Genomic DNA, 24,335 nt, shown 5'->3' on the forward strand with positions numbered 1-24,335 from the left:
TTATCAGACAAGACAAAAACATCTATTTTAACTTATTAAACATATTTCTACGGATTATAAGACAAGGATCAAGACAATATCTAGTGATGCAAATCTACCACACGGCCAAAAATTAGCACTTGTTGAAAATAAACAAAAACGTGATTGTTAACTTGGATTTTGTGATGGAAGCCCCTGAAGCAAGTCAAAAATTGGGACCACTTTGGACTGTACATTGTGCTTTTAAATATTCACAGTAACACTTAACCACACAATTTACCCTTTCAGTGTTTGACAAATTAATCTCCCAACACTTCCATGGAACATTTCACTGCACATGTTGTATCGAAAAGTGTTACATGTTTCACACTAAAAAAGAGGGTTAACCTTTGAAACGTATAGTTTTATTGTTTATCTGCAATTTTGAAACCAACTGTTCAAATAGTACATCACAATACACATTTTACCAACAACTCAACACAGAGTGGGGGTAGGGGAAAGGGGGTTACATGAGCAAGTGACAAAGCTTTTTCAGGACACTGGCAGATATAGACAAAAAAGGCGAATTGCAGCAATCTCTAACCAAGGCCTAATATTTAAGAGTAGGCAGTTTCTAGACGTATATATAATATGGCACTTTGAATATTGTATTGCATTTGGATAGAAAAACACACTGTAAAAAGCACATGCCCACGTTCAAAAAGTGAAATTAGTGGTACCTTTGTAAATTTTGGGTTATAATCACGCGTCACACACATTCTGCAAAAGTGATTACAGCCCACAATTGTGCTTTTTCTTACAAAAAACAAACCTCCAGTACTGGTTCAAATTTTGGTACCTCAATATTTTTTGGAATATTTATGCACGTTAAGAAAATAAAATCCAAACTGAAAAGGTCAAATGGTGACAATTGTGCATTTTGTGTCATAACCCTGCGTGAACCAGTTTCACACAAAGCAACCCCTGAGTTGACAACTCTTTAGCGCCATCGGGTATGCAGTTTTTAGGGAACCCATCTTTGGGGGATGATGTGTTTTTTGTCTTTTTTATTTTTTTTAAACCAGGGTTACAACATCACCCCGATATTTAAAAAAAGTGTAAACTTGTGCTGAACAAATGGAATGTATTTTGTAAACCAACACTACAGTGAAGGGTTAAGTTTTAGTGTCAATGTGCTGTGTGCATTTGTGAAACATGAAGTCACTGAACAAAAGCCATAACCAAAATGAATCTAAACCAAGCCTGTGTGTGTGTGTTACTAATGAAGTGTGCAGAAACCCACAGGTCGAGTGTTGTGTGTCCAAGCGATCTCTTCTTCAGGGGCTCCCACGGTTTACCACAATAAAGTGTCTGCGTGTGTTGGTGTGTGCATGCAAGCGGATTTGAAAATGTTACTCATACAAGAAAAATCATGTTTGTGTGACTTCAAAAACACTGAGGCTGACACGTGGGCACTTATAAAAACAAAAGTACATTGTCTGACATGTGTACATTTCAACAGTACAGACATTGTAAAACATATTTCTACATTAGGCAACCAAGACTAAACTAAAAAGTGACATCCATTAATTAAATTAATAATTCACAGAAAGTCAACAAAAATAAAAACGTACCATACGGTTTTTGTCTTTGACACAGGGAAAATAAAACTACAGAAAATGTTTGTCATCTCAAAAGTTGAAGTTACAATTAATGCAGCAACATTTTAGACTTAAACTGAGATTTTTAATTTAAAGTGACCCTTAAATGGTCAAACTGATCACAACTGATTTTTAGTCCTTTTTAAAAAATGTAATACACTGAACTTTCCCCAAACCCACATACACAGATGACAATTACAACATAATCTACAAAAAACCCAACGTTTGCCTGGGTTCTGTTAGTTAAATTCTATAGATTCAATGGTATAAAATATAGGTAATCTAAGTGTGCATTTCAACCACAGATTGTCTATTTGTGAATCAGTTCTACAAAAGTTGACTCATGTAGGCGTCATTTCTCTAAACAGAGGAAATGGACCTTATATTGTGCCATCAATATTTTTCAAAGAACACACTGATAGTTTTGTAAATAAAATCAAAATATATATTAGCCTTGGTGAAAGTTTTTTTTTTTTCCTTTACACTGCCCGCAAAATGTAGAGACCTTTACAGAGCACTGAGACTGAACTGGACTTTCAAAAGTGTTGGAAAGTGGTCTGTAGCACATTTTCGTATAAGAAGCCAACATATTGCTAATGGCACCAAATAGCACAGCTGTGTGCCAATCCCTGTATTCAACTTTCAAGTGAACTTTTACTGAGAGAGGTAAAAAGAAAGCAACATAAAAAACAAAGCAAATTAAAAATAAATCCCACAGGTTTTTAAAACATTCGCAAAAAAAAAAAACAAAAAAAAAAAAAACAGCAAAACTTTAAATGAATTGAACATAGTTTTCACATTGATTTGCTTGACCTCTCTCCCACCAGTCACATTTCTTTATAGAACAAACAAAAATGAACACACATGCAGAGAAACCAGGTTGAGCTAAGGTCAGGGGTCAGTGGGTGGCCAGGTATTGGTCAGGCGAGCTTAGAGAGACATCACAGACAATGGTGGGATGATGAGGCCACGAGTTTGGCTTGGCTTTCAACATCATGGAGACATGCTAGGCTAATGATGAGCAAACAGGCATGGAGAGTTGTTCTAGAAAAGAACACGACAGGAGGAGAGAAGACACAGAGGAGAGAAGAGAAAGTTAGGGGCACAGCACAAGAATCTTTAGCCATGAGGCACAAAAAACAACAAAACATCACCACATACAATAAAGACAAACCCCCCCTCTACACACAAAACGATACACAGGTTTAAGATGCGACACCAGGACACAGTATGGCTCCAACATGCATTTACTAGATTATACTTGGCACCCAAAGAGATCCATCGAGAGCCAGTCCCCTCTGTGGAGACCTGCAGATGGATGGAATGACTGGAAGTGGTTAATAGAGAGGTAGCCTCACACACAGGACAGAAGAGACAGGGGGCAGGGGACGTTTGGGAGGGAGGGGCTGAGTGCAAAGATTCACATTAAGGACGATGGACAATGAGACAGACTACATGGAAGAAGCCACACAGGGTGAAGCACTGGCTCACGGTCTACGCTTCAGCCCTTTGACTGATCCTTAGTCAACCCATCTACGCTTGACCTGAAGGCAATGAAATGTATGGGAACACAGATGATGCTCTCCACTAAATACAGTGACACAAAATACCTCCAGCGAACACTGACTCCAGTGATAGTCATAAATAAGCATACAATAAAATATTCAAATAGACTTAAAAGTACATGATAAAACTGCAGGGATGAATACAAGAAAAATGTGGAAAGAGAATTGCAACCATTTAAGGAATAGGCCGAGTCTCCCTCCTGTGACGGGCTCCGCCCCCTGCCCCATTGAGTCTCTGTGGTGACCTTGGCAGGAGGTAAACTTACCCTCGCAGTGCTAGCTTTGAGCTGGGGAGGGGGCCCGGCTTAGATCAGTACGGTTTGCTGTCGTTCTTGGAACGTTTCAGCTGAACCTTCAGCCTCTTCATCCCGATCTGAAAACCGTTCATGGCCTGGATGGCAGCTTGTGCAGACACAGGATTGTCATAGCTGACGAACCCTGAGAGGAAGTGATGAGTGAAACTACATAAGTAACTCCAACTATGTTAAAGTGCAATCTGATTAATCCATAAATGTGAAGGCATCTCACCAAAGCACTTGCTCAGATTGGTCTGTTTGTCAATGAAGACTTTGGCTGAGACCACGTTTCCAAAAGGCATGAACATCTGCAGAAGATCCTGATCCCCGAACTCTTGGGGCAGGTGGTAAATAAACAAGTTGGCACCTTCTGGCCCTACTTCATCACAAGAGCACATCAGATTTACGTTACATCCACAGTAATGCAATGATTTAAGACATATGGTAGAAGAATGCACTAAGTGAGTCCTAACCTTCTTTCTGGCTCCCTGCGACACTCTGCTGCAGCAGGGCCTGGCCATAGAGCGAGGGCAGGGCAGAGGTGTACTGCTGCATCCCTGAGTACGCCTGAGTCAGAGCGTCCATGGAGCTGGCGGCCGAACCATTGGCCATAGAGGCTCCCAGTCCTCCGTTCATGGCTCCCATACCTGCCACACACAAGGACATGGTCACCGCCTACTTGCCACTGCAGAGCCGGTGGGCATTAGTCTAGTTGCTGTTACAATGAAAACTATACAAGTGAGAAATCTTACTGCTGACGCTGCTGGTGAGAGCGTTCAGGTTGTTGAGCCCCACAGAGGTCCCAGTCAGACCCTGCAGAGTGCCCAGAGAGGCCAAAGGGTTCATGGCCGCTCCGGTGCTGGACCCTGTTGTTGAACCAGCTGTAGAGAAAGAGGGACATTTTGAAGTGAATGGCTGTCAAATTATGACCAGTTTCAGTCTAATCAGGAAAAAAGTGTTTCAGGAGCAGGGAGGAGGGTAAAATATCTCACTTATACAAGGGCTCATTAACTGCTTCTGCAATATGCTCAATAAGAAATTGAGCCAATGTATATTTACACAGATTAAGGGAAAACTGAGACTCTCATAAAATGTTAGCTCAGGGTTGATTAACTCCTATAAAATAAATGGGCAGCGGCAGAGGGCCATTAGGCAAATGGAGGATGAGAGAGTTTTACAGATCATTTGAAAGGAGCAGGCAGAGCAGTCAGAGCTTTGAATCTGCCCCTATGGCAGTTGTTTTATACAAACTCATATGGGTCTTTCCCAGAGGACAAAGTATGCATTAGTATTTCTGATGATGATATTCTCCACAAATGTTAATGGTTAATACCTGGGCTGCCCAAAGCTCCCAAGGCGCCGGTGCTGGAGGAGAGGGCACTGGTGGAGGTGGGGCTGCCAGAGCTTTGGGCAGCAGCCGCCGCTGCAGCTAATGTGGCCAGGTTCTGCAGCTGCAGTGGATTCATACCTGATGGCGAACACATTAATAATTTATTAACTGCTGAAGCCAATTTAATAAATAAGAGAAAAATTTGATGGATGGATTTGTTTTGTCATCTACAGGAGCACTTAAAAATAGTTATAGTAATCCCATGGGTCAAAAAACAACAACAAAAAAACGTAATTGCAACCCACCTCCTAACCTCTGAATGCCATTGAAAGTGCTCTGGTTACTGGTAGATGTGGCCTGCTGCAGCAGCTATTGAGAAAGAGACACGTATCTAGTTTATATATGCAACACCTATGTCTGTAAAAGGATCCACACCCAGAACATAAATGACTTACAGCCAGATACTGTGGTGTCAGAGCTCCCAGTGCAGCCAAGTTCCCCCAGGAGGCGCTATTGAGCTGCTGGATTTGCTGTACTAGCTGCTGCTGCAGGCGCCTCTGCTCCTTATCTCTCTGTGTGTCAGCAAACTTCACCACCAAAGGTGAGGAGCAACCCTGAAGCACAATACATTATTTGAAGAGAAAACATCATACTAAAATGTCAAGTATATTTCCTAATTGCACTAACTAATTGCAGGGGATCGCTTCTAAAGGGAAGTATAGTCTGAGCCTGAAACAGTGTTTATGCCTGTAGCACTGGTAATAGAGCTAACACAGAGGACATCTGCCATGCACAGCTGAGCCGGGCCTCATTCCATGAAGAGCACAAATCAATGCTGCAGACAGTGAACTTTTTTAGCACTTGGGAGGAGCTTAATCAAGTCCACAGACAAGCAGACAACTGATGGAGACGACACTTAGAAAATAAAGACACTGAACAAGGGGCTTCTCAGCAGACATTTAGATCAATGCATTACAATACAGACAGTCTCACAGACAGATTCATTTAGACAGACGTATGGACATGAGGCATGCGGTGCAAGTATTTTCAGAGTTGAGCCAGACAGGGACCAGGCTGGACAGGGAAAATGGCTTCTGCACCAGCAGCAACTCCACGGCAGATGAGAACTGGGGGAGTAATAATGCAGGAGAATGGGGCTGCTGTGTTCTACTATAACCACAACCCGAGTTATGTTTGGTAGGATCTTAATTAGCTTTGGTCCAATGCCTCACTAGGGAGCCTCTGACCTGCGCGCTGTCAAATTACTGCTGCTCCACTTCCAGAAAGACTTTATGAGGACAAGGACCCAGTTTGAGAGAAAATCTCATTGGATGTGTGCTAGTCTCTAGGCTAATTCTGGGTTAACCTCTAGAGTTTACCCTTAATTCAAGTAGTGGACTATGACAATTTCTTACTGGACACAGTGATAATAATTTAATAAAAAAAAAAGAAAAAAAGAGATGTTTGGTTTGCTCTTATATTAGTAATGACGTCATGTCCTTCTTAGCTGTTTATATACATTTTAGCAGGATACAATGTAATTTTAAGTAAAAGTGGCTTTGGAAATGACTCATGCTTTGTGATGATGGACACCATCTGCTTGGACAAGTCCTTTCATCTTCCCAACACAAGGGGGCAGCAGAATGTATGAAGGGGAAGGGTAAAAATGAGAAATAGGTGCTCAGGGGTACAGTACCTCCATAGTCTGAGAGTGATGCATGGTTTTGATTGCATTCTGTGCCATTGCCCTGGTAGCAAATGTGACAAACGCACAGCCTGTAGGGGGGAACAATAGGAGAAGGGGGGAGGAGGGAGGGAGGGACAAGAAGAAACAAAAACAAGACAAAAGGTTTGGACAACTCGTTATGAACCCCAAATAACACATTGTACAGAGAATGGCGACTCCCAAGCACACAGAATCACCCTCACTGGTTAGCACATGAAGAAAGAACAAAACGAGGAGAACACATGAGCACAGTGATCGACAATTTAAATTGCCACCAGAGAGGCTAGTCTATGTGGTGAAACAGTTAAACACATAGAATGCACACATAAATACACACTGTAGGCCTATCTTCAGTCAATATGTACAAAAAGACCTTCTGCTCCATTTCAACTTATAGTTGCTATTACATATTAAATTCAATGTAATTATTGGGGTCTATTCAATGGCCGTCAGTGTAAGGTCTAATCAGCCCGAGAGCCCTGTTTCGACCCGCCAGCTCTTGGCCTTTATGCGGCACCGAGCTAAGTGGGAGATGCGACGACAGGCTAATTCTAGTCTTTGTGGAGTGTGATGGAGGAGGTGGTGGAGGAGGAGCTGGCTGCCAGCTGAGCCCATAGGCACCGCCGCCAGCTGTTGCCTAGGCAACGGCCCATTGTGTCGACTCCGCTCTCACCGGCCCTTCACAGCACGATGCACCGGCAAATGGGGAGAGGCTGCGGGCACTGTGATGGGTGCTACTGTGGGTGAATAGCACTTGATTTGGGGGAGAAGTAGGTAAAAAATAAAGCCGGAAGGGAGGGGCTGGTATAAATACTGGATGAGTGTTTCTAGTGATTGTCCTGTAGGTGGCAGTCATGAGGCCAATAACACTGCACCTATACTGAAGACTCAGAGCACACCTACCTCTGCTCTGGCCGTCGGGACCCCGGAGGATTCGGCACTCCTCGATTGAACCGAAAGAGGAGAACATCATTCGGACCTCATTCTCGCCATACTTCTTTGAGACCATCCCAATGAACAGTTTTCTGTCTTCTACCGCTGCAACAGGAAAAGAGACATCTAGAGATATAAAAATAAGCAGATCTGAGAGTACAGCAATAACCACACAGTATATTTACTGCAACACTGAAAACCACTGATAACATTAAATGCTTCATGTTGGTTGAACTGAAAGCGGGCAAAAGTTCATGGACTATACATTTAGAGAAAAGCTGTTACTGGTAATATCTGCACTTTTTTTAAAAATTAAATTTTAACTCCTTTAATGTTGTGTTGCTGCAGTAAAAGTAAAAAATAGATGATCTGAAAAGCAATTCGACTAAACATCACAGAACACAGAAGGGCTCGTATGAGGGCTCAATCTGACACCTTTTTCTTATTCTTGCTCTGTTCTCGTCATACAGCCACTTTCTCTGCCTCACACTCAAGGTGCCAGCCTCTTGTACAAGTCTTGGCAACTCTCTTGGCGCGCCCACCCCCTCAGCGTCTCCGTCTCGAGACAGACGGGTATATCAGCCATTTCTGCCACGCTCCTTATCCACTTCTCCCTTTGGTGCCTTTTAAAGCCCTTAATCCCCCTAACCCTTGACACTGTATAGAACCTGTCCGAGGCTGCACCTTCCACGAACTGTCCTTTTCAGCCTTTCATTTTCGCTCTACAAAAGAGACACGTTTTGAGCTTTGCCTTGTAGCCGTCTTGTCCTAGTCAAATCCTTTTCTCTGTGCAGGTCACTAAGGCGCTGAGATCAACGGTTTGAAGTCAGCAGGCCTCTTCAAAAGCTACTCACCACTTGTTTTCTCACTGTCGGCGGGTTTCATCTGAATAGGATGATGCATCTATGGCAAAAGAAACAAAGAAAGAGTTAGCTTTGCACCTGGCTGTATAATAACCACACTGGGGGCTTTATTATTATCACAAGGGTCTGTCCACTTTCCCAGAGCTCCGTCGCCAACCTCTTATTTTCCACTCTCACTCTGAGATCATCACAGCTCTCCAACAGATTCAGGAGGAAGTGTCTCTGCATTTATGTCTGGATCAAATTCTCCAGTATCGAGTTTCATTTTAAGCTCTGGTGTAGCCTTGTGATCGACTGTGCTGCCAGTATCAATCTTCTTCAACAGCTATGTGGAAGAAATTGAATACAACTCCATGTAGCGCGCGAGTTGGAGGGAAAAGATAGACGAGCTAATCGGGACGTGGGAATATTTTTAGCATAATCACCTGCTTTGTGAGGTGAAAGTACTATTTATCTGTGAGATGCCTGAGCAGCCTGTGTTCATGAAAGTGGTGGGTTTGTTTTTGACGAGCACTAAAAAGAAGCAGACAGATGGCCAGCTCAGTGTGGGAACTGGCAGCGTCGCCGACCAAGAAGAGCAAGGCACACGAGGGACAGAACAGAGGAACCAGCCAGTCTTTGGACGCTTCACAGTTTATTCATTTATGGACATGTTTGTCTTACTTACTTGTCACTTTTACTTAGAGTTATATAGTAATAGAGCTGCCCTATTCAAGTCATATTTATTACTACAGCATCACAGCACACAAAATCATACATATAAGCACTAGATTATGGCAAAAATTTAAATACGGATATGATTCAAATGAAACCACAACCAGCTACTTATACTGTCAAAATTAACCTACACAGAAGGAAAAACCAAATATATATTTTATCTCTAATGTTTTGTAAAACTTTATTTTTAAAGCTTAAGAAGATTAGAAAAGGGTCTTTGCTCTGCACAAGTAATTCGTAAGAGAATCTAATATTGTATTTTCAACTGCAAAATATGTGTATTTGAACAGCATAATAAGTGAAATCACAAATAAAAATTCAACTAACTGCGCAGCCCTACATTACATCAGTGAAGTAAATTAACGGTTTACATTTGACAGATTTAGACTACCACATTCTACTTCCTAATTTACACAAATGTGTGTACAAATGAAAAATTTAAGGATTATTTCTAGATTGCTTTATTTTCTTACCATCTAATCTGGTTTTAGATTAGGTTTACAGTTTTAGCTATCAAATACATGTACATCCTGCATTTAATTGAATGCAATATGTTAAAAAGGCATCACTTGAGCACAGCTATATTCAACATTTGTCTTTCTCAGTGTGGTGCTAACGTAATAGGCAACACAAAATAACATTGAGTGTTTGACATTGTTAAGGGCAAGAAACTGACCAGTGCACAGCTATAATTAGGTCAAGGGGTGAAAATTTGCCCTGTGCTTAATTTAGGCCACGCCCTCATGTTGTGCCAATTGTCTTTAGTCCATTTGTACCAACTTGAAAAGAGCTCCTGATTTACTCCCTTCAAACGGACAATGACCCTGATTACTTTAAATATCATAGCAACAAGTTAAAAGAGGACAGTGGCAAACAGTGTGTCTCAGGACTCATGTGTTCGAACATGCTTTATTTGAAACGTCAAGCTGATTGATAGTCCTACTGCTGTGCCTGTATGTGCTCACTGCTGCTCTCATTCATCAAAGCGGTTCAATATTTACCTGTAACCTCACTGACAGCAGCTCCTTCTCCAATGGACAGCTCTATTGATTTCATTGATGGCTAGAGTTGTTTAGTAAAGATTAAATTGATCGGACGGAGAGTAATTTAAAATAGTCGGAGTAGACTGGTGGAGGTTTAACAAGCAATTGCACACATCCCGCTTGAATGGGCTTTAATCTCTAAATAAATCAAACCAGGGATTAAGAGTCAGCGTCATTCGGAGGCCTCTTTGTTAAAACACCGGGTGCAACTCCTGCCCCACTAACGTTGGGGGTAAAAGTGCTTTACTTGGACGAACACTGTGTTGCACCTGTGGCAGTTGGATCCTGTGTGAAGAGCTTTTGTTTTGTGTGTATTGGGTGTGTGCATTGTGTAAATTGGGGGTGTGTGTACTGCTGGAGAGTCTGATCATCTCTTGAATGTTCTCGGTTGTTAGTGGGATGGCAGTACATTGTGGGGGCAGACATTTCTTAGGCCAAACGTGATGAGCAGCCAGGAGCTAATTATGAGACTGCAGTGGGACGTAAAGGGGCTCAAGCTGCTAAAGACAGTCCACTCTGTGCTTACTCACCCCACTTAAGGTCTTTATGTTGTGCAAAGCATTCTGGGCATCCAGTGCAGCTTTTCTTGTATAAAAAGTTACAAAACAGCATCCTGCAGAGAGAAAAACAAAAGGGCGGGAGAGAGACAAAAACAGTATTAAAAGACTGCGCAGATAGACAGTAAATGTTACACAGACACTGCTGCAGTGAGGAATGCGGCTAAAACGAAGGCCAGTTCTTAGCATATCACATGTTAGCAACATGTGACAGGATATTCTTAGCAGCAACTATGAGATGGTGCTACAGTTCATATATGAGCTTGCAGCGAGGGCACTGGGGTAAATCAGAGCTGACATGTCCAAAGAGAAGTCCACAGGGTGAGGTCGCTGTCAAAAGGCAGTGAGGCAGGAGACAGGTCAGCCACGTCTGGACAAGCCACAGGACCACCACTCAGCAATACACCAGAACCCACTGAATATGAAAATGGCACAGAGACAGAGTTAGGAGTGAGCTGATGTGGGGGAGGGGGTAAAGACAGTGAGGGGGAGGAGAGCCTCATCCTCTCGTCCCAGCAGAGCGCCCATGGCGTGGAGCCTGTCAGTTTGACTGGGCTGTGGAAGTGGAGCACTGCAGCGTCTCTGACCTACATACTGTGTATTTTTCTGTTACTGGAGCTCAGGCCGAGGGGAGGGCATTGAGCTGCTCTCTTCTCTGACCAGCTGAGCTCTCTGCGCCGCTTAGCCCTGCCTACGATTACTGGAGCTAAATAAACCATCCAGGGAGGCGTCACACTTATCAGATGATTTTTTTTTTTCATGACCTGCAGAAGACAAAACTTAAAAAAAAAATAAAAATAGAGGAATAGCTTCAATAGATGTGTGGCAGAAAACCTGAAATGGAAGTAGTTGACAAAATCTCGATAGCAGCTCGACCGTGTATCACCTATGCATATAAACATTTGGAGATAATGTCACTGGCTCTACTATGATAAAAGTGCCTTCTCTCCAATGACTCCACTATGGAGAGAAACACGGTAGTGAGACTGATAGGTCTGAGGCTCCAGCTCACACAGAGTTAGCCAAAGGCCGCTGTGATAAGGCTAGATTATCTATTAGAATACATTAACATTGCATTAACATGTCAATAGGCCATCACAGCTGACAGAACAGAGGAGGGCCCTTCTAAAAAGGGGGTCTTTGAACTCCTCATCCACACCATGAACTGCAGTCTGTGTGCTGTATTTACACACACTGCATAAGAAGTACCCAGGAGACTTCATCATACACCGCTGAACACAAGGAGGACAACTGCACGTACCACATTTTATTACGTTCCTAATAACTCATTTAGTGTCCCAAAGGTGCAGTGAGTCATTTAGAAAAAAAAGAGAACAACTGTTATTTTCGATCTGGGAAGCCCCAAAGCCATTTCTGCACAAAAAAGGTACATTATGTAGCAATTTCTGGTAAATTGCCTTTACATTTTATGTCTGTTATGGTCAAGCAAAGCCCTAGATGAATTCTAAACCCACTCTCTAACCCCAAGAGCTCAAACTTCAAATCAGCAGAAAAAAGGGCTCTAGCAGTGTGTCCCAGCATGTTACATCCTAAAGGGGCTTATGCCTTTAAAGTGAAATGCGGGAGAGACAGAAGAACAGCTCAGACACAGTTGCATCAGTGCAGCACATTGACTTCATTCACCTGCAGTTAGTTACAGGAGACTGAGTGAGGTACTTGGTAGCTTCTACAGATCGCAGCCTCCACTTTAAGTCAGCTGTAATTGCTAAACTAAAACTAAAACGCTCCAGACAAGAGCTGCTTCGAAATGTGCCAGTCAGTGGATGTCTTAATGGACAACCTTTTCTGATTTTCTTCACACAATGCAGCTTTTGAAATCTCAGTCAAGAAAAATACATTTTTCAGTTGAAAATGTGAAACAAAAGGCAAGTGAATCATCTCTTGTGCAAGCAAAACAACACTGCAGTGCGTGCACAGACAAGCAGCACAGAGCTGTGCCCGAGGACAGCACAGAAATGTGAAGGGACGCCACCACATGTTTGGGACAAGTGACCAATGAAAACAAATGTGCTGCAGCCATTTATTTCCTGCATTATTAACAAGCAGGAAATAATAGCCAGAGCATGTCATGAGCATGGGAGGGCATCAGATGTAAAATCCATGTATGCAAATCACTGTCTGCCGGAAGACTTTGTCGAGAGAATCCCACATAGGAAAAATCCAATGTAAAAATTTACATGTCATTTGTTTTTCTTACACACAAGAAAGATGTAAAGTAACGAGAAAACATTTTGTTCCAATCATAATCCTACATCTAAAAATAGTAACCTCTGACATTTTTCCAAGTAATGGCTAATAAAAGTATAATGAAATATAATGAATAAAAGATGAATTGCCTTCATGCCTAAAACCATGTCCAGATGCCTGCCTCTAAAATGTGAGTGCGAAGCACAACTTGATTAAAAACATATTTGCATTGGTACCTTTGCTCTGTGGGGGGTTCTGAGTACGGTCTCGGAGGATGTTGATTTGGTGCACAGGTCCGAAGGGCTCGAACAGCTCTCGTAGCTCTGTTTCTGACCAGGTGCGTGGGATCTGCCCCACAAACATTTTGATTGAATCTGGATCTGGCTGATCCAGGTGCTCCAGTGACCCGTTCATCTTGTTGCCGTTGCCATTGCTAAAAAGAGAAACAAGAAATTATAACTTTACCTTTACTGCAAAACCTTTTTTGTAATATCTCATAAGTCATCTATTATGAATAAATCGGGGGGTGTTAAGGAGACAGAAACAGGTTGAGGAGTGGGCTATATTGACAATAGAAAATAGCTCAATTTTCAATTCAAGCCACAGAAATGTACTAAAATATTTGAAAGGAAGAACTTAAATGAAATATTACGACATAGGTTTTTCCATTTTATTTAAAAGAATAAAAAAAAATATTTTAAAAAATCAAAATCATTTATATCATCAAAACAGTAAGACATCAAGACCTCATACATATTTACACTTTCTAGCATATAGCTATTGGCCTTAAATCTCTAACATTTAAGCAGATATGTTGGCAAACTTGACCACCTTACCACTAAAAAGGAAAGACATTTAGCTTTTGAGGGTACTACTCCAGTGTTGTGTATAAGTTTGTTAAATGGGGGAGGAATAAAGTATTGGCACAAATATATTGTCAGTCTGTCTGTTGTTCTGATTTGTAACCAAACAGCATTATTGGCAATGGAAAAAAACAAAACAAAAATTGATCGATTTCTACAATAATTTGATATATTGCCCACCTCCAGTTTTGAGCAGAGCAGTTTTGTCAATAATGAGGTCAATAATATAACTTAATGTGACTTTATGTGATTGTATGGGTCTTGACTTAATCAATACAACAAGTTAAAGCAGTAATAGCCAACCTGACATCATAATGGATATTTTTAATCCAGAAAAGAATACACCAAAGAGAAAAAAAAAACACTTTGATCAGAGCAAGATCAAGATTTATTACAATAGTAATGGTCACACAGTAAAAGTGTAAAGATGAAATTTCAAATCCAGATATTAAGTCACAGCATAACTATTTATGGGATCTATAGTACTATGGCCATGTTACTGAAAAAAAAAAAATATATATATTTCTGCAAAATATAGTAATAAAACATTAAGGCTGCAGAAAGAGCAGAGTTAATGTAAAAAAAAAGAGTTTAAAAGTCCATACAGCCAAAATGTAACTTTATAAACTGCTAGTCTAATTGCAATAAAGAGCTCATATAATGGCACCAAAGATAATTCTCCGTAAGTTACAGAAAATACATCAAAAACTACTCCAAACAACCCCAAAGCCATTCAAAGGACTCTGGAACTGGCTAAATTGGTCACAATAGCCAATGGCAACAAAACAAATTAAAGCACCTGGGACTTTTGCAGAATCATCATTTCACATTAGAGCTACAGAGGCAGTAAAAGGCAGTTACACGTACAGGGAGTGTAAAAGTTGAAGATTTGCAGAACGCTTTGTGGTAATGGGGTGAATGATAAACTTAACTGCCATTTCCTTGCAGGCGTGCCTTTAGGGACAGAGGATCAATATCACTCCTATGCATCCGACTACAACACCCTGACTGCCTCTGATAAAATCGAGATTACATATGTTTACTGTGCGAGGAAGCAATCTTTACAAAAAAAACAGCTAACCTAATCAGACCTCCTATACATACCTCAGAATGATATGACAGGTTAAAAGTACACGTAAAGTAGCAAAAGCTGCTGAAAATGATGTTAGAAAGCACAAAATGGTTACTTTTCTCAATGAAGACAGAGAGGCCATTATGAAAACTATAGCCCACACAGACCTTTGGACACGAGTCATCCATCTTTTACAAATCGAACCCAGTCGTTCAGCAGAAACACCAAACTCCTTTAAGGACTTAAATGACATGCTCACAGCTTATACTGCAGTAACTTGGCTTCAAAAATCCTACAAGACTTCAACTGTAGCGGTTACCAGCCCAACGTTGATGTACATTACAAAGTGCATGGAAATGAGAGTTTGTAAAGAATAATCCAAATGTGAAGTGTACGCGCCCGCTCCTTCCGACACAAACAGCACTGGTTTAGCATGGGCACATTTCCAGTCAAGCTTGGTCTTTGGGCGCGTGCGATGGTACAGGCGGTAACCTCCAGCTCCTCAGCCCAGCGGGGGAACAATCACATATTGTTCACCGCTGCTCTGCCTTACAATGGCCGACTCACTGTGGGTGTCGGGGGCTTCGTCTGAGGGGCCTCTGCGCCGAGTGTGACACCATTTATACACTTTTGCCTGTAGCTCTGCCGCCATTTTGCTCAGGGCCCTTTGATGAAATCTTACCGTTTGATTTAAACCGGTGCAAGCAGAGGAAAGTGGATTTTGTTCAAGATCCAACGTTTGCAGCACTGGTTCAAAATTGCCTTAATTTCACAGTGTTTTCTTCAGGCCCTCCAGCGGCAAATTGTCTTCTCAGCCACGCAGATGAAAATTAACAGCAATAATACTTGCTTTTTAATAGGCTCTATCTTAAAATTGTGTGTTTCACTGTTATAACACACTAATACACTTTTCAAATTGAATTTAGAAGAAGGTTAACACAAACTATTAAGAGACCAAGATTACAAAATTATTAAATATATATATAACTGCAATATTTCTGTTTAGTATTGAAACTTGTTTCATATTTTGAGACAAGGATTTAATTCAGAGTATACATTCAAAGGTGTCACAGCTAATTAACATTTAACATAGATGACTCAAAGATGATCTGCCAAACTAATACAAGAACCCCAAGCATTTCAGAACATGTTTGTAGAGGTTTAAACTACAGTGTGAACAGGTTTAAACTGGTTATTTTGTTGTTTACAGGGGACATTGTATTGCAGAAATAACTGCTGCCTTTGTGCAGCTCTACTCAAGTCCATTTACAATTTTATCCAAGCACTTGAAAGAAATATCAGATTTTGTAGCCAGGTTAAAATGTCAAAACAACCAGTGTTAAAGATGCACTACATTCTGTTTCTAGGGGAGGGTCCGCCCCCTGCTTGTCTCTATGATAATATTTTTTGCTTTGCCTAGAATGTTCCACAGTATAGATTAAACCCATTGATCACAAGGAAGACAAGAAGGTTACAGTACTAAGCAAATCAAATCTGTGGAGAGTTGCCCCTATTCACAGAAGGAACCATTGTATTTCTGACCAATAGAAACACCCTTAATTAATAAATTCTAGATTAATATGTTGTGTAGTGCACCTTTAAGTCAACAAAGAAATTAAAACCACTAAAGCTTCCCAAGCTTATACATGGTAAAAGTTGTTGTGTTGAAAGGTCTTGTGCTGAGCTCTCACAAACACCATGTGATGTGGCGGCTCCACTGAAGACGCCCTGCGGCAGCTGACGAGTCACTCAGTGCAGTCAGCGTCAGACAGAGGCATGCTTCCTGCTGCACCATAAAAACAGGTGATTTATCTCAACCATGTGTCTGAGTGCGGAGGAGGGCGTGCAAGCATGCTTGCACCCCCTGTCCTAGGACCATAATAGCCAACTTGACAATTAGGCTAATAAAACAAGCTATTTGGAGAGCTTAGAGTCTGTGTCTGCAATTTGGCCAGGGTGATATTTAAAAATGGTATCACATTCAGACAAATTATCAGATCAACAAAGGCATTAGGCATGGGACGATATTGAAATTTGGTGTCACAATGGCTAATCATGGCTAATAATTGTGATTATCAGTTATATCTCACGATAATTATTCAAGTTGCTTGTTTTCAAAACTTAAGGTTATTAATAATTTTAATATTATGAATACATTCCATTTTATTTAAACTGTTATAGTAGTGCACTTTGTTATAACTGAAAATAACAATGATCTAGAAGAAAACATCATGGATAAGTAGCTTTTTTCCTGCACATTCTGGTGATGTAATGGCTATTATGTCTATCATGATGATATAAATGTCCTACAATGATTGTTCTCTACCCTTTTTTATCACAATAAACTATTGTTTATTGTTCCATCCCTACAAATTATTGCAATTAATTTACTGATCTGAAATTATGGTTCAGGTTTAGATGAGGACTGGATCTCAAATTGAGAAACTGCACGTTCGCATGCATTCTGTGTGAAGTGTTTTCAAAGACACACTGCAAGTCATTTTTAACCAAAGGAGAAAAAAAGTGACCAAAAAAAATGAAGGTGTTTTGGACAACAGACAAAACCTGTTCTTTGCCCAGGGCTGTTTTGGCAACGAGCTGCGTAGTGTCACTGTGGTTTGAGGGGAAAAGTGAGTACTAAGTTCACAGGCCCCAGCACGATGAGTTAGCACAAGTGAAACAGTTGTGTACCATGTAGAGACGCAAAGACTATTTAGATGTATAATACTTGTGCCGCATACAGACTGGACATAAAAACTGGTTTGTCCCAGGCTTGGCTCATTGTACTTCCTGTTCTGTCCCTAAAAATACATGAATATTTTATCAAAGGTAGAGAGCAGTGTCTCAGAAGCTCCGAATCCAAACATCAAAACACACTTGTCAGACCAAAAATGGGAACTTGAGCTGCACGATTCTAAAAGCCATTTGAGTTGTGAGGATAATATCTTTCATCTGACAGAACTACTGCTAAATTAAGATCTAAAAAATGATAATCTCACAGAGATGACTTGATGTAATTACTTTAAGGATATAATGCCCTCAATCTAATGTTAACAAAAAACAAACTTTCTGACTGCATATAGATTGTTTTCTTCTGATATTGTGAAATGCAATGTTATATAATAAGTAGGCCTGAGCCTGACTGTTTTAGTGATACTGTCTATTTTCTGGTATTGTCTTGCTTTGTGTCAGTGGCATAAAGTAGTTTTAATATTATTGTTTATGGTAATATTTCTCTGCAACAATATATATCATGCTTCAGATATTGTTATCGTGACAGGCCTAATAATGTGCTGAATTGACTTGTCACGAATGTCTCTGTCAGACTAGGTCGCGTAGCCCGGGTTACAACCTCAATGACCACATTTTGAGTGTGTTCACTGCAAATGCCTGTGAGACATATTCATAATCATCAGGAAAGAAGTGCAGTGTGACAAAGCTTTTAAAGAAATAATGACATTGGGGGATTGATGTGGCTTGGGGCCAGAACATAAACAGGAGTGTGTTTCCATTTTGATCGTGAGTGGGATCTAATCAGTACATAGTGGATATGATGCGGAGTCATTATATTTTCATCCTGGCATTAACTTTCATTTGGCTTCATATGGGCTGATTTCATTGTTGCCTTTTCCAGATGAAGACAGACATGTTCAATCAGGCTTTGAATGGACCTCATGTTAACAGACGGCCTGCATCTGATGACAAGGCCCGCCCCATTAGGTCCGTAATCACAGCGAGGGCCTCTGGCGGTTATAGATGGCGATGCTGTTTGTAAGATGCGGTTTAGTAAACATTAACATACGTACGGTACCTCACTGCCAGTTTAAGGGTGTAAAGAGCCCAGGTGAGACATGGGGCAGCAATCACCAAAGCTAAATGAAGAGACTAACATCCAGCTAAAAGCACCAATTACTTCTGATTACTGTGACAGGCATGTGACCGGAGGGACTCACACAGCAATCTATTATTCTGACCTGAAAAAGCAGTGGACCACAGCGTGATGTAATAATGATAATAATAATAATAATAATAATAATACCATTATTATTATTGAGATTTAATCAAACATTTTTTTATCTTTTAGAGAAGGAAAAATATGACAAAAGTGCAGCAGTTTAATTGCAGAATAGTTAAGTTTATTTGAAGCTGGATGTAGGAGATATAGTAAAAAAAATAATTTAATTGTTTTGAAGTTATACTAAATTAAAATGAGGTATAGTATAGTCTAGCGGTGATATGTGAGAATAAAACAAGGCCGGGTTGGCCTGTCAAATTACTGATGGTAGATTCAAATGTTATAAAAGAATTCACATTTTTAACATTAACATTACACAATTCACATTTCATATATATTCTCTACCTAGAAGGCATATTTACCTTTAGGTGGTAGAAAATGTACCTCAAAAACATCAATATCGTTTGACTTGTCAGCTTATTGAATGAAAATAATCAGTGATTGAAAAAAATAATAATCACAGACTAGACAACTCGACTAGTGAAATGACTGTTGGTTGCAGGTGCAGCCTGAGTATTACAATGGTCATGATTAGACAAAATGGCTGATGCAGTCTTATATAAATTATATGTATCCATACGTATACAAAGGAACATATATAAAGGGCAAATGAAGGGTTCAGCCCACGTTGGTTTTATAGAGGAATTGATCAGACCACTCAGTTTCAAAAACTGAAATGTTCCTTTCCACATCAAGAACTCTTTTTGTAGATCACACAAACTTATACAAAAACATACATGACTTTCCATGTTAAAACCCCAATGGCTTGTTTTCATGGCATGCTTGTTTAACGTAGCAGGCAATGCCTAACAGAAATATTAAAAAGGGACTATTGTGTTTTATTGTTCCCAAGGCCAATATTTGTGCTGCATTTGTGACAGTGTTGAAATTGAGGTGGGCAAAAGGGCCAAAAAAATGTTTTTTTTTTAGGACTTCAAGCTGACTCAGCAGTGTGCGCTAGTCTTCCAAAAAGGCCAAGCTAACATTTTCATTCTTATCATATCCAACTATTTAAGCAATTATAAACTGCGTTCAAACACAGTTGTATAGATATGTAATCTAATTTATCTTAAGTTTATCTTAGTTTACTTATAATTTAGATTTTTTTTATATTCATTGCCAATTGTTTAACTTTGTTACTAATTTTGTAACTTAACCCCTATCTGTCAGTGAGGATTTAATTTTTTCACAATAAACCTTTTTTTCCCTTAATTCTGACCTTGTGGAACTGTGTTTTATTACCATTCACGAAAACTGAATTACTGGCAGTTTTTCATGCTGTACCATACATTTGAGTTTATAATGCTCCTTACAATATCTGTTGGCAGAGCTAGCAAATAAATTTGTTCAACCTTGGATCTTCGCGCACCATGGAGGAGATAGAACACCGGATTATGAGCATTCCTGCACAGTGTGAAGACCCAGTATGGGCTGTCTTCTAATCACTACTCTTCCAAATCAGCAGCAGGAGCAGACAAAAACGGGTGACAAACCAGAGGCATTCTGCATCTGGCTGTCCAGTGCTCTCTCATCGTACGGACCACAAGGGATCAGACAGACCAACCCGCACTCAAGAGTCAAGGTCCTAAACTCTGTATAATCAGCTGCTCTGCTCTCACACAAGAGCACAGTGACACTTAACTCACTGAACGACTGCCAAAGGATTGTGTCCTAAGCTCAGATAGTGACACTCTCACTGTCAACAGTCACAGCGATAAATCAATCAAATACAGCTGGCTCTAATCAGCTTCTTTGCCGCATGCATGAGGTCTTGATGTTCAAGTGTTTTATGCCTTTCTATTGGTGTAAAAATGTCAAAATTGGGACCACTGACACAGTGTTTAAAAAATTTAAATAAAATTTTTAAATCTTCAAACCATTGCATTTAAGGATGCTAAAAACCCATCACTGCATAAGCATGCAATAGCCCACTAGCCCTTTTTAAATGATATGGCAATATGTAGGGTCTTATGCCAAAACCCCAGAAAACTGAACAACTCAAAATCAGTCGGTTTAAATGTAGGCCTATATTGGATTGGTTACTGCAATAAGTATGAGTCCATAATCATCAAAGAGTTCACAAAATAATGTGAAGATTGTATAAATAAATACGTTTTATTTCCAAGCACGTATCAGTTTTAAAGTGTGCTGTGGCATATAGACGTGCTAATGTTTAAAATGTAAAGAAGGCAGCAAACACAGGCTGAGACGGGAGTTATTACATGAGCTCTGGGCCAGGCCAGTGTCTCTGCTTGTTTACATGCTCTGTCACAAGGCTTCCATTAATGGCTCAATAATGTAACAAACCACGTGTTTCTGCCCTCAAGTCAGCAGCACTCTCCCAACATGGACGAGCCGCGGCTTCTGAGCCTGAGTATGGGCTGAGGAGCAGTTAGCTTGAATGCTAACAGGGAAAGGGGCGAGACTCGTGTTCTGCCTACAAAATAGGTCCAGTAAGGCAGCTGCGTATCTGGCACACAACTACAAAGAGAGACACATCATCCAGGGGCGAAATTGCGAAAAAAAAAATTGTCATTGATTGCTTTACCTTCAAGTTTGAACTTCCAGATGCGAACAAACGCAAGTCTTCAATTCACTCAACTAACTAAACCCAACATCAGCGTAGGGATGGAGTTGTTACACTGACCAAGACCGCAAAGGAAACTGCCCACTACCATGGGCATTCACACACAACGCACTGTCTCTATATAAAGCTTATCAATACGATTTATCAACGCAAATATCGAAATGTCTTATCTCCGGAAACACATGTCACTTGACAAATGTAGCGCGCCCAGTTTGCGGTCGCTAGCATTTCGTTGTTTGTTTCCTTCCAACTCCGTCCCAAGTGTACTTTTATACATATATGCATGTATGGTTGATTTAGGGTCAAATACAAGAATACTACTGGAGTTATAAAAAGTAACCTAACTTCATGTGAGCCCTCCCCGTTGGCTGTTAGATGCTAACAATGTTAGCATTACAGTTGTTCGTGAAGCTAGCGCTAGCCTACTCCCTCCGCTTTGAACTATCTTGTTTGTTTCACATATAAACGCGCCACGAGGTGCGGCTCACCGCCTGTGGACAATCTGAACGGACCGTAAATGTACAGATACATTACTTACACTGAGTCGCCAGAAGACATCAACCGACTTTCCGCCAGAGGGAGAAAATCCAAGTTATACGCCGAAGTCATGCTCAAACCAGCGTCAATCTAACAATGAGAAGCGACGTCCGCTCACTTGCACTCCACTTCTGCGAGACACCGAGGAGACGAGGCAGAGCAGGTGCGGGGAGGGGGCGTCTTCTTCAAAACTGAAAAAGCATCCGCCTTGTTTCTTCCTGCTAATTTCTCTCTCGTCCCCAGCACAAATAATTTCATGCAAGCCGCTGTCACATTGCACACCAAGCTGCAGCAAACCAGAGGCGTGGCTTTCTCTAAAAGTCTGAAAAGCTACTGCTGCCCCGTGTGGATTTACAATGCGTTGTAAATCGACTGTAGGCTATTGCCTCCATAAGGACATGCACGTGGTGCTTTAGTTTAGTGCCTCATTTGTTTGGATAATGTGGGCTAATTATCTCGACTTTATTCCCCCTAATGTGTTAAACACAAATCAGTCTATGCTTAGGCTACATGTATGGATAAGGAGGTGAGAGTATTATTAAAATAAATGGCTGATCAACCCTGTAGTGTAGTCATATCGTGTGTTATAATTATGTTTAACTTGTTTTATTTTCTCTTTCGGACAGATCATAAATCTTCTCAAAACTCAACATGCAGTTTCTGTTGGCCGTTTCCTGGGGTCACAGGTCAGCTCCACTTTGTGATGGGTCCTTGTTTCATGGGGGAGGGGGCGCCTGTCCTCTTTTGTTGTGCCGGACTTGCTGGGCGAGGCCTCTACACTTGGGATAGGTAGGGGGCTGTTGTTGTCAAGTACTGCTATGGCAGAGAGGCTGAGGGGAGCCCAGCCTAATTATCAAAGCAACCGTTATTGCTTCAACAGCTGCACAATCCTAAAATATTATTCATAGTCAGTGTTAAGAAAAATCCCATTTATGAAATCCCACATAATCCTTGTATCTATGGCATTTTGTAGGCAACCTGGCACCAGGACTGAAGAAGCTCCATTAAACGGTGTCTAAAATGGGTTGGTGCATAATGTGATATGCGACCTATTTTGTCTACATGCAGACAAGCCCACTATGCAACATGCATTACCATTAAAGCTTGAGGGTCTGCTATAAAAAGGCAATCTAGACCTCTCTAGAGAATCAGGTTTCATTAAGATGGAGGAAAAATACAATAATGTCGCTCCATCTGCAGTATCCACACATTTTCTTTGACTCAATTGGATCTCAGGGGATCACACTGAAAAGATTTGTTATGAAGACTATTCTCCTAAAGAGCCGCTCCCATTTCCATAATACCGACAAAAAATCTACAATATGCCATGGATATATCTTGATTTCTGAGACTATGTGAAATCTGATGGTTGGTGCAGTTGTTGGCACCTTCTAACACTAGCCCATTCCTAATCTGAGATTATTACAACTGTAATCCCAACATAATCCTTCACATGTACCATGCTTTTGTTGTTTACATTAAATGTTTTTGTTCACAGTTGAGCAGCAGCACCATTAAACAGTTATACTTATGTAGTTTCTCAAAAAATACTATATAACCTCCATCATATAACAGGCACATTTCTCAGACGTGGTATATTTCTAAAGCAAATGCACACCAATGATCTACCAAGAGCTCTCAAAATGGAGGGTAAACTTGATCTTGTCATGCAAAAATTCACTGAATCTGATCCATTTGTATACATTTGTTCAATTCTGCCCATTTAAAAACAGGCCTCACTGTATCAAGTGCTCCTTTTTGTTGCATTTAACTCAAAGTTTTATCCTACCTTAGTTTCCACACATAAGTGACGGTTAATAAAAAGTCATTTTGTACAGTACAAGAGCCTGCTCACTCAGACAGGTCTGACATTATAGACTCACTCATTCATAGTGTTAAATGAAGCCCTTTAGTTTCCCAGGAAAGAGAAACAACAGTGATCATATCACGGAAGAATGCCTTAACTGGAAACAAAACAACCTAGGACAATATCCAGTCCAGACAAAGAGTAGTACAAATACATACTGCTCCACACAAGCGGGATCTGAATGAGGGGACAAGCCAACGTACCTCAAAGGCAGGTCCTCATTCCTGACAGAGATCCCGGCCGCAGAGGGGGGACAGCGCATGCTGTTGGCATACAAACTCTGCACCAGGGCCAGCTCAGAAGAGTGCTCCAACATCGGTGCTCTGGAAAAATCCACCGCTCAGAAAGACACTTTCTCCCGTTTCCTTCTGTTTGAGTCCCTTCTCTATCTCCTCCCACGCTCTCTGGGTTTAGTGCAGCAGAGCGCGCCCACCCCCTTCACTGACTGGCGTGGCTGAAATAATCCTCTCTGACAGCTCACCGTGCGCTAATGCATTGTGCTGCCTGCGGCAGCCCCGTTTGCAGACAGTAAAACTG

At 40.9% G+C, this 24,335-nt stretch overlaps 1 protein-coding gene across 5 annotated transcripts; it reads right to left on the reverse strand.

The window, feature by feature from the left end:
- Positions 1-361: 361 nt before the first annotated feature.
- LOC110169624 (CUGBP Elav-like family member 2) lies at positions 362-24,188 on the reverse strand. Of its 5 annotated transcripts, none has more exons than XM_055155796.1 (13): positions 24,002-24,188; positions 13,094-13,290; positions 10,623-10,705; positions 8,324-8,372; positions 7,440-7,574; positions 6,507-6,586; positions 5,266-5,424; positions 5,116-5,179; positions 4,814-4,948; positions 4,233-4,361; positions 3,954-4,127; positions 3,713-3,856; positions 362-3,622 (listed from the first exon to the last, which is right to left on the reverse strand). In XM_055155796.1, the coding sequence occupies exons 1-13, from the start codon at positions 24,112-24,114 to the stop codon at positions 3,495-3,497; spliced, it is 1,590 nt and encodes a 529-aa protein (XP_055011771.1). In that variant the 5' UTR covers positions 24,115-24,188; the 3' UTR covers positions 362-3,494. The 5 variants fall into 5 exon arrangements, with proteins under 5 accessions (XP_055011771.1, XP_055011769.1, XP_055011768.1 ...); XM_055155794.1 differs by having other exon boundaries at positions 7,440-7,595; XM_055155793.1 differs by having other exon boundaries at positions 3,713-3,859; positions 7,440-7,595.
- Positions 24,189-24,335: the final 147 nt, after the last annotated feature.

Source organism: Boleophthalmus pectinirostris, unplaced genomic scaffold, assembly GCF_026225935.1.
Source record: "Boleophthalmus pectinirostris isolate CB_2022bp ecotype Guang Dong unplaced genomic scaffold, ASM2622593v1 HiC_scaffold_2, whole genome shotgun sequence".
Classification (NCBI taxonomy): Eukaryota; Metazoa; Chordata; class Actinopteri; order Gobiiformes; family Gobiidae; genus Boleophthalmus; species Boleophthalmus pectinirostris.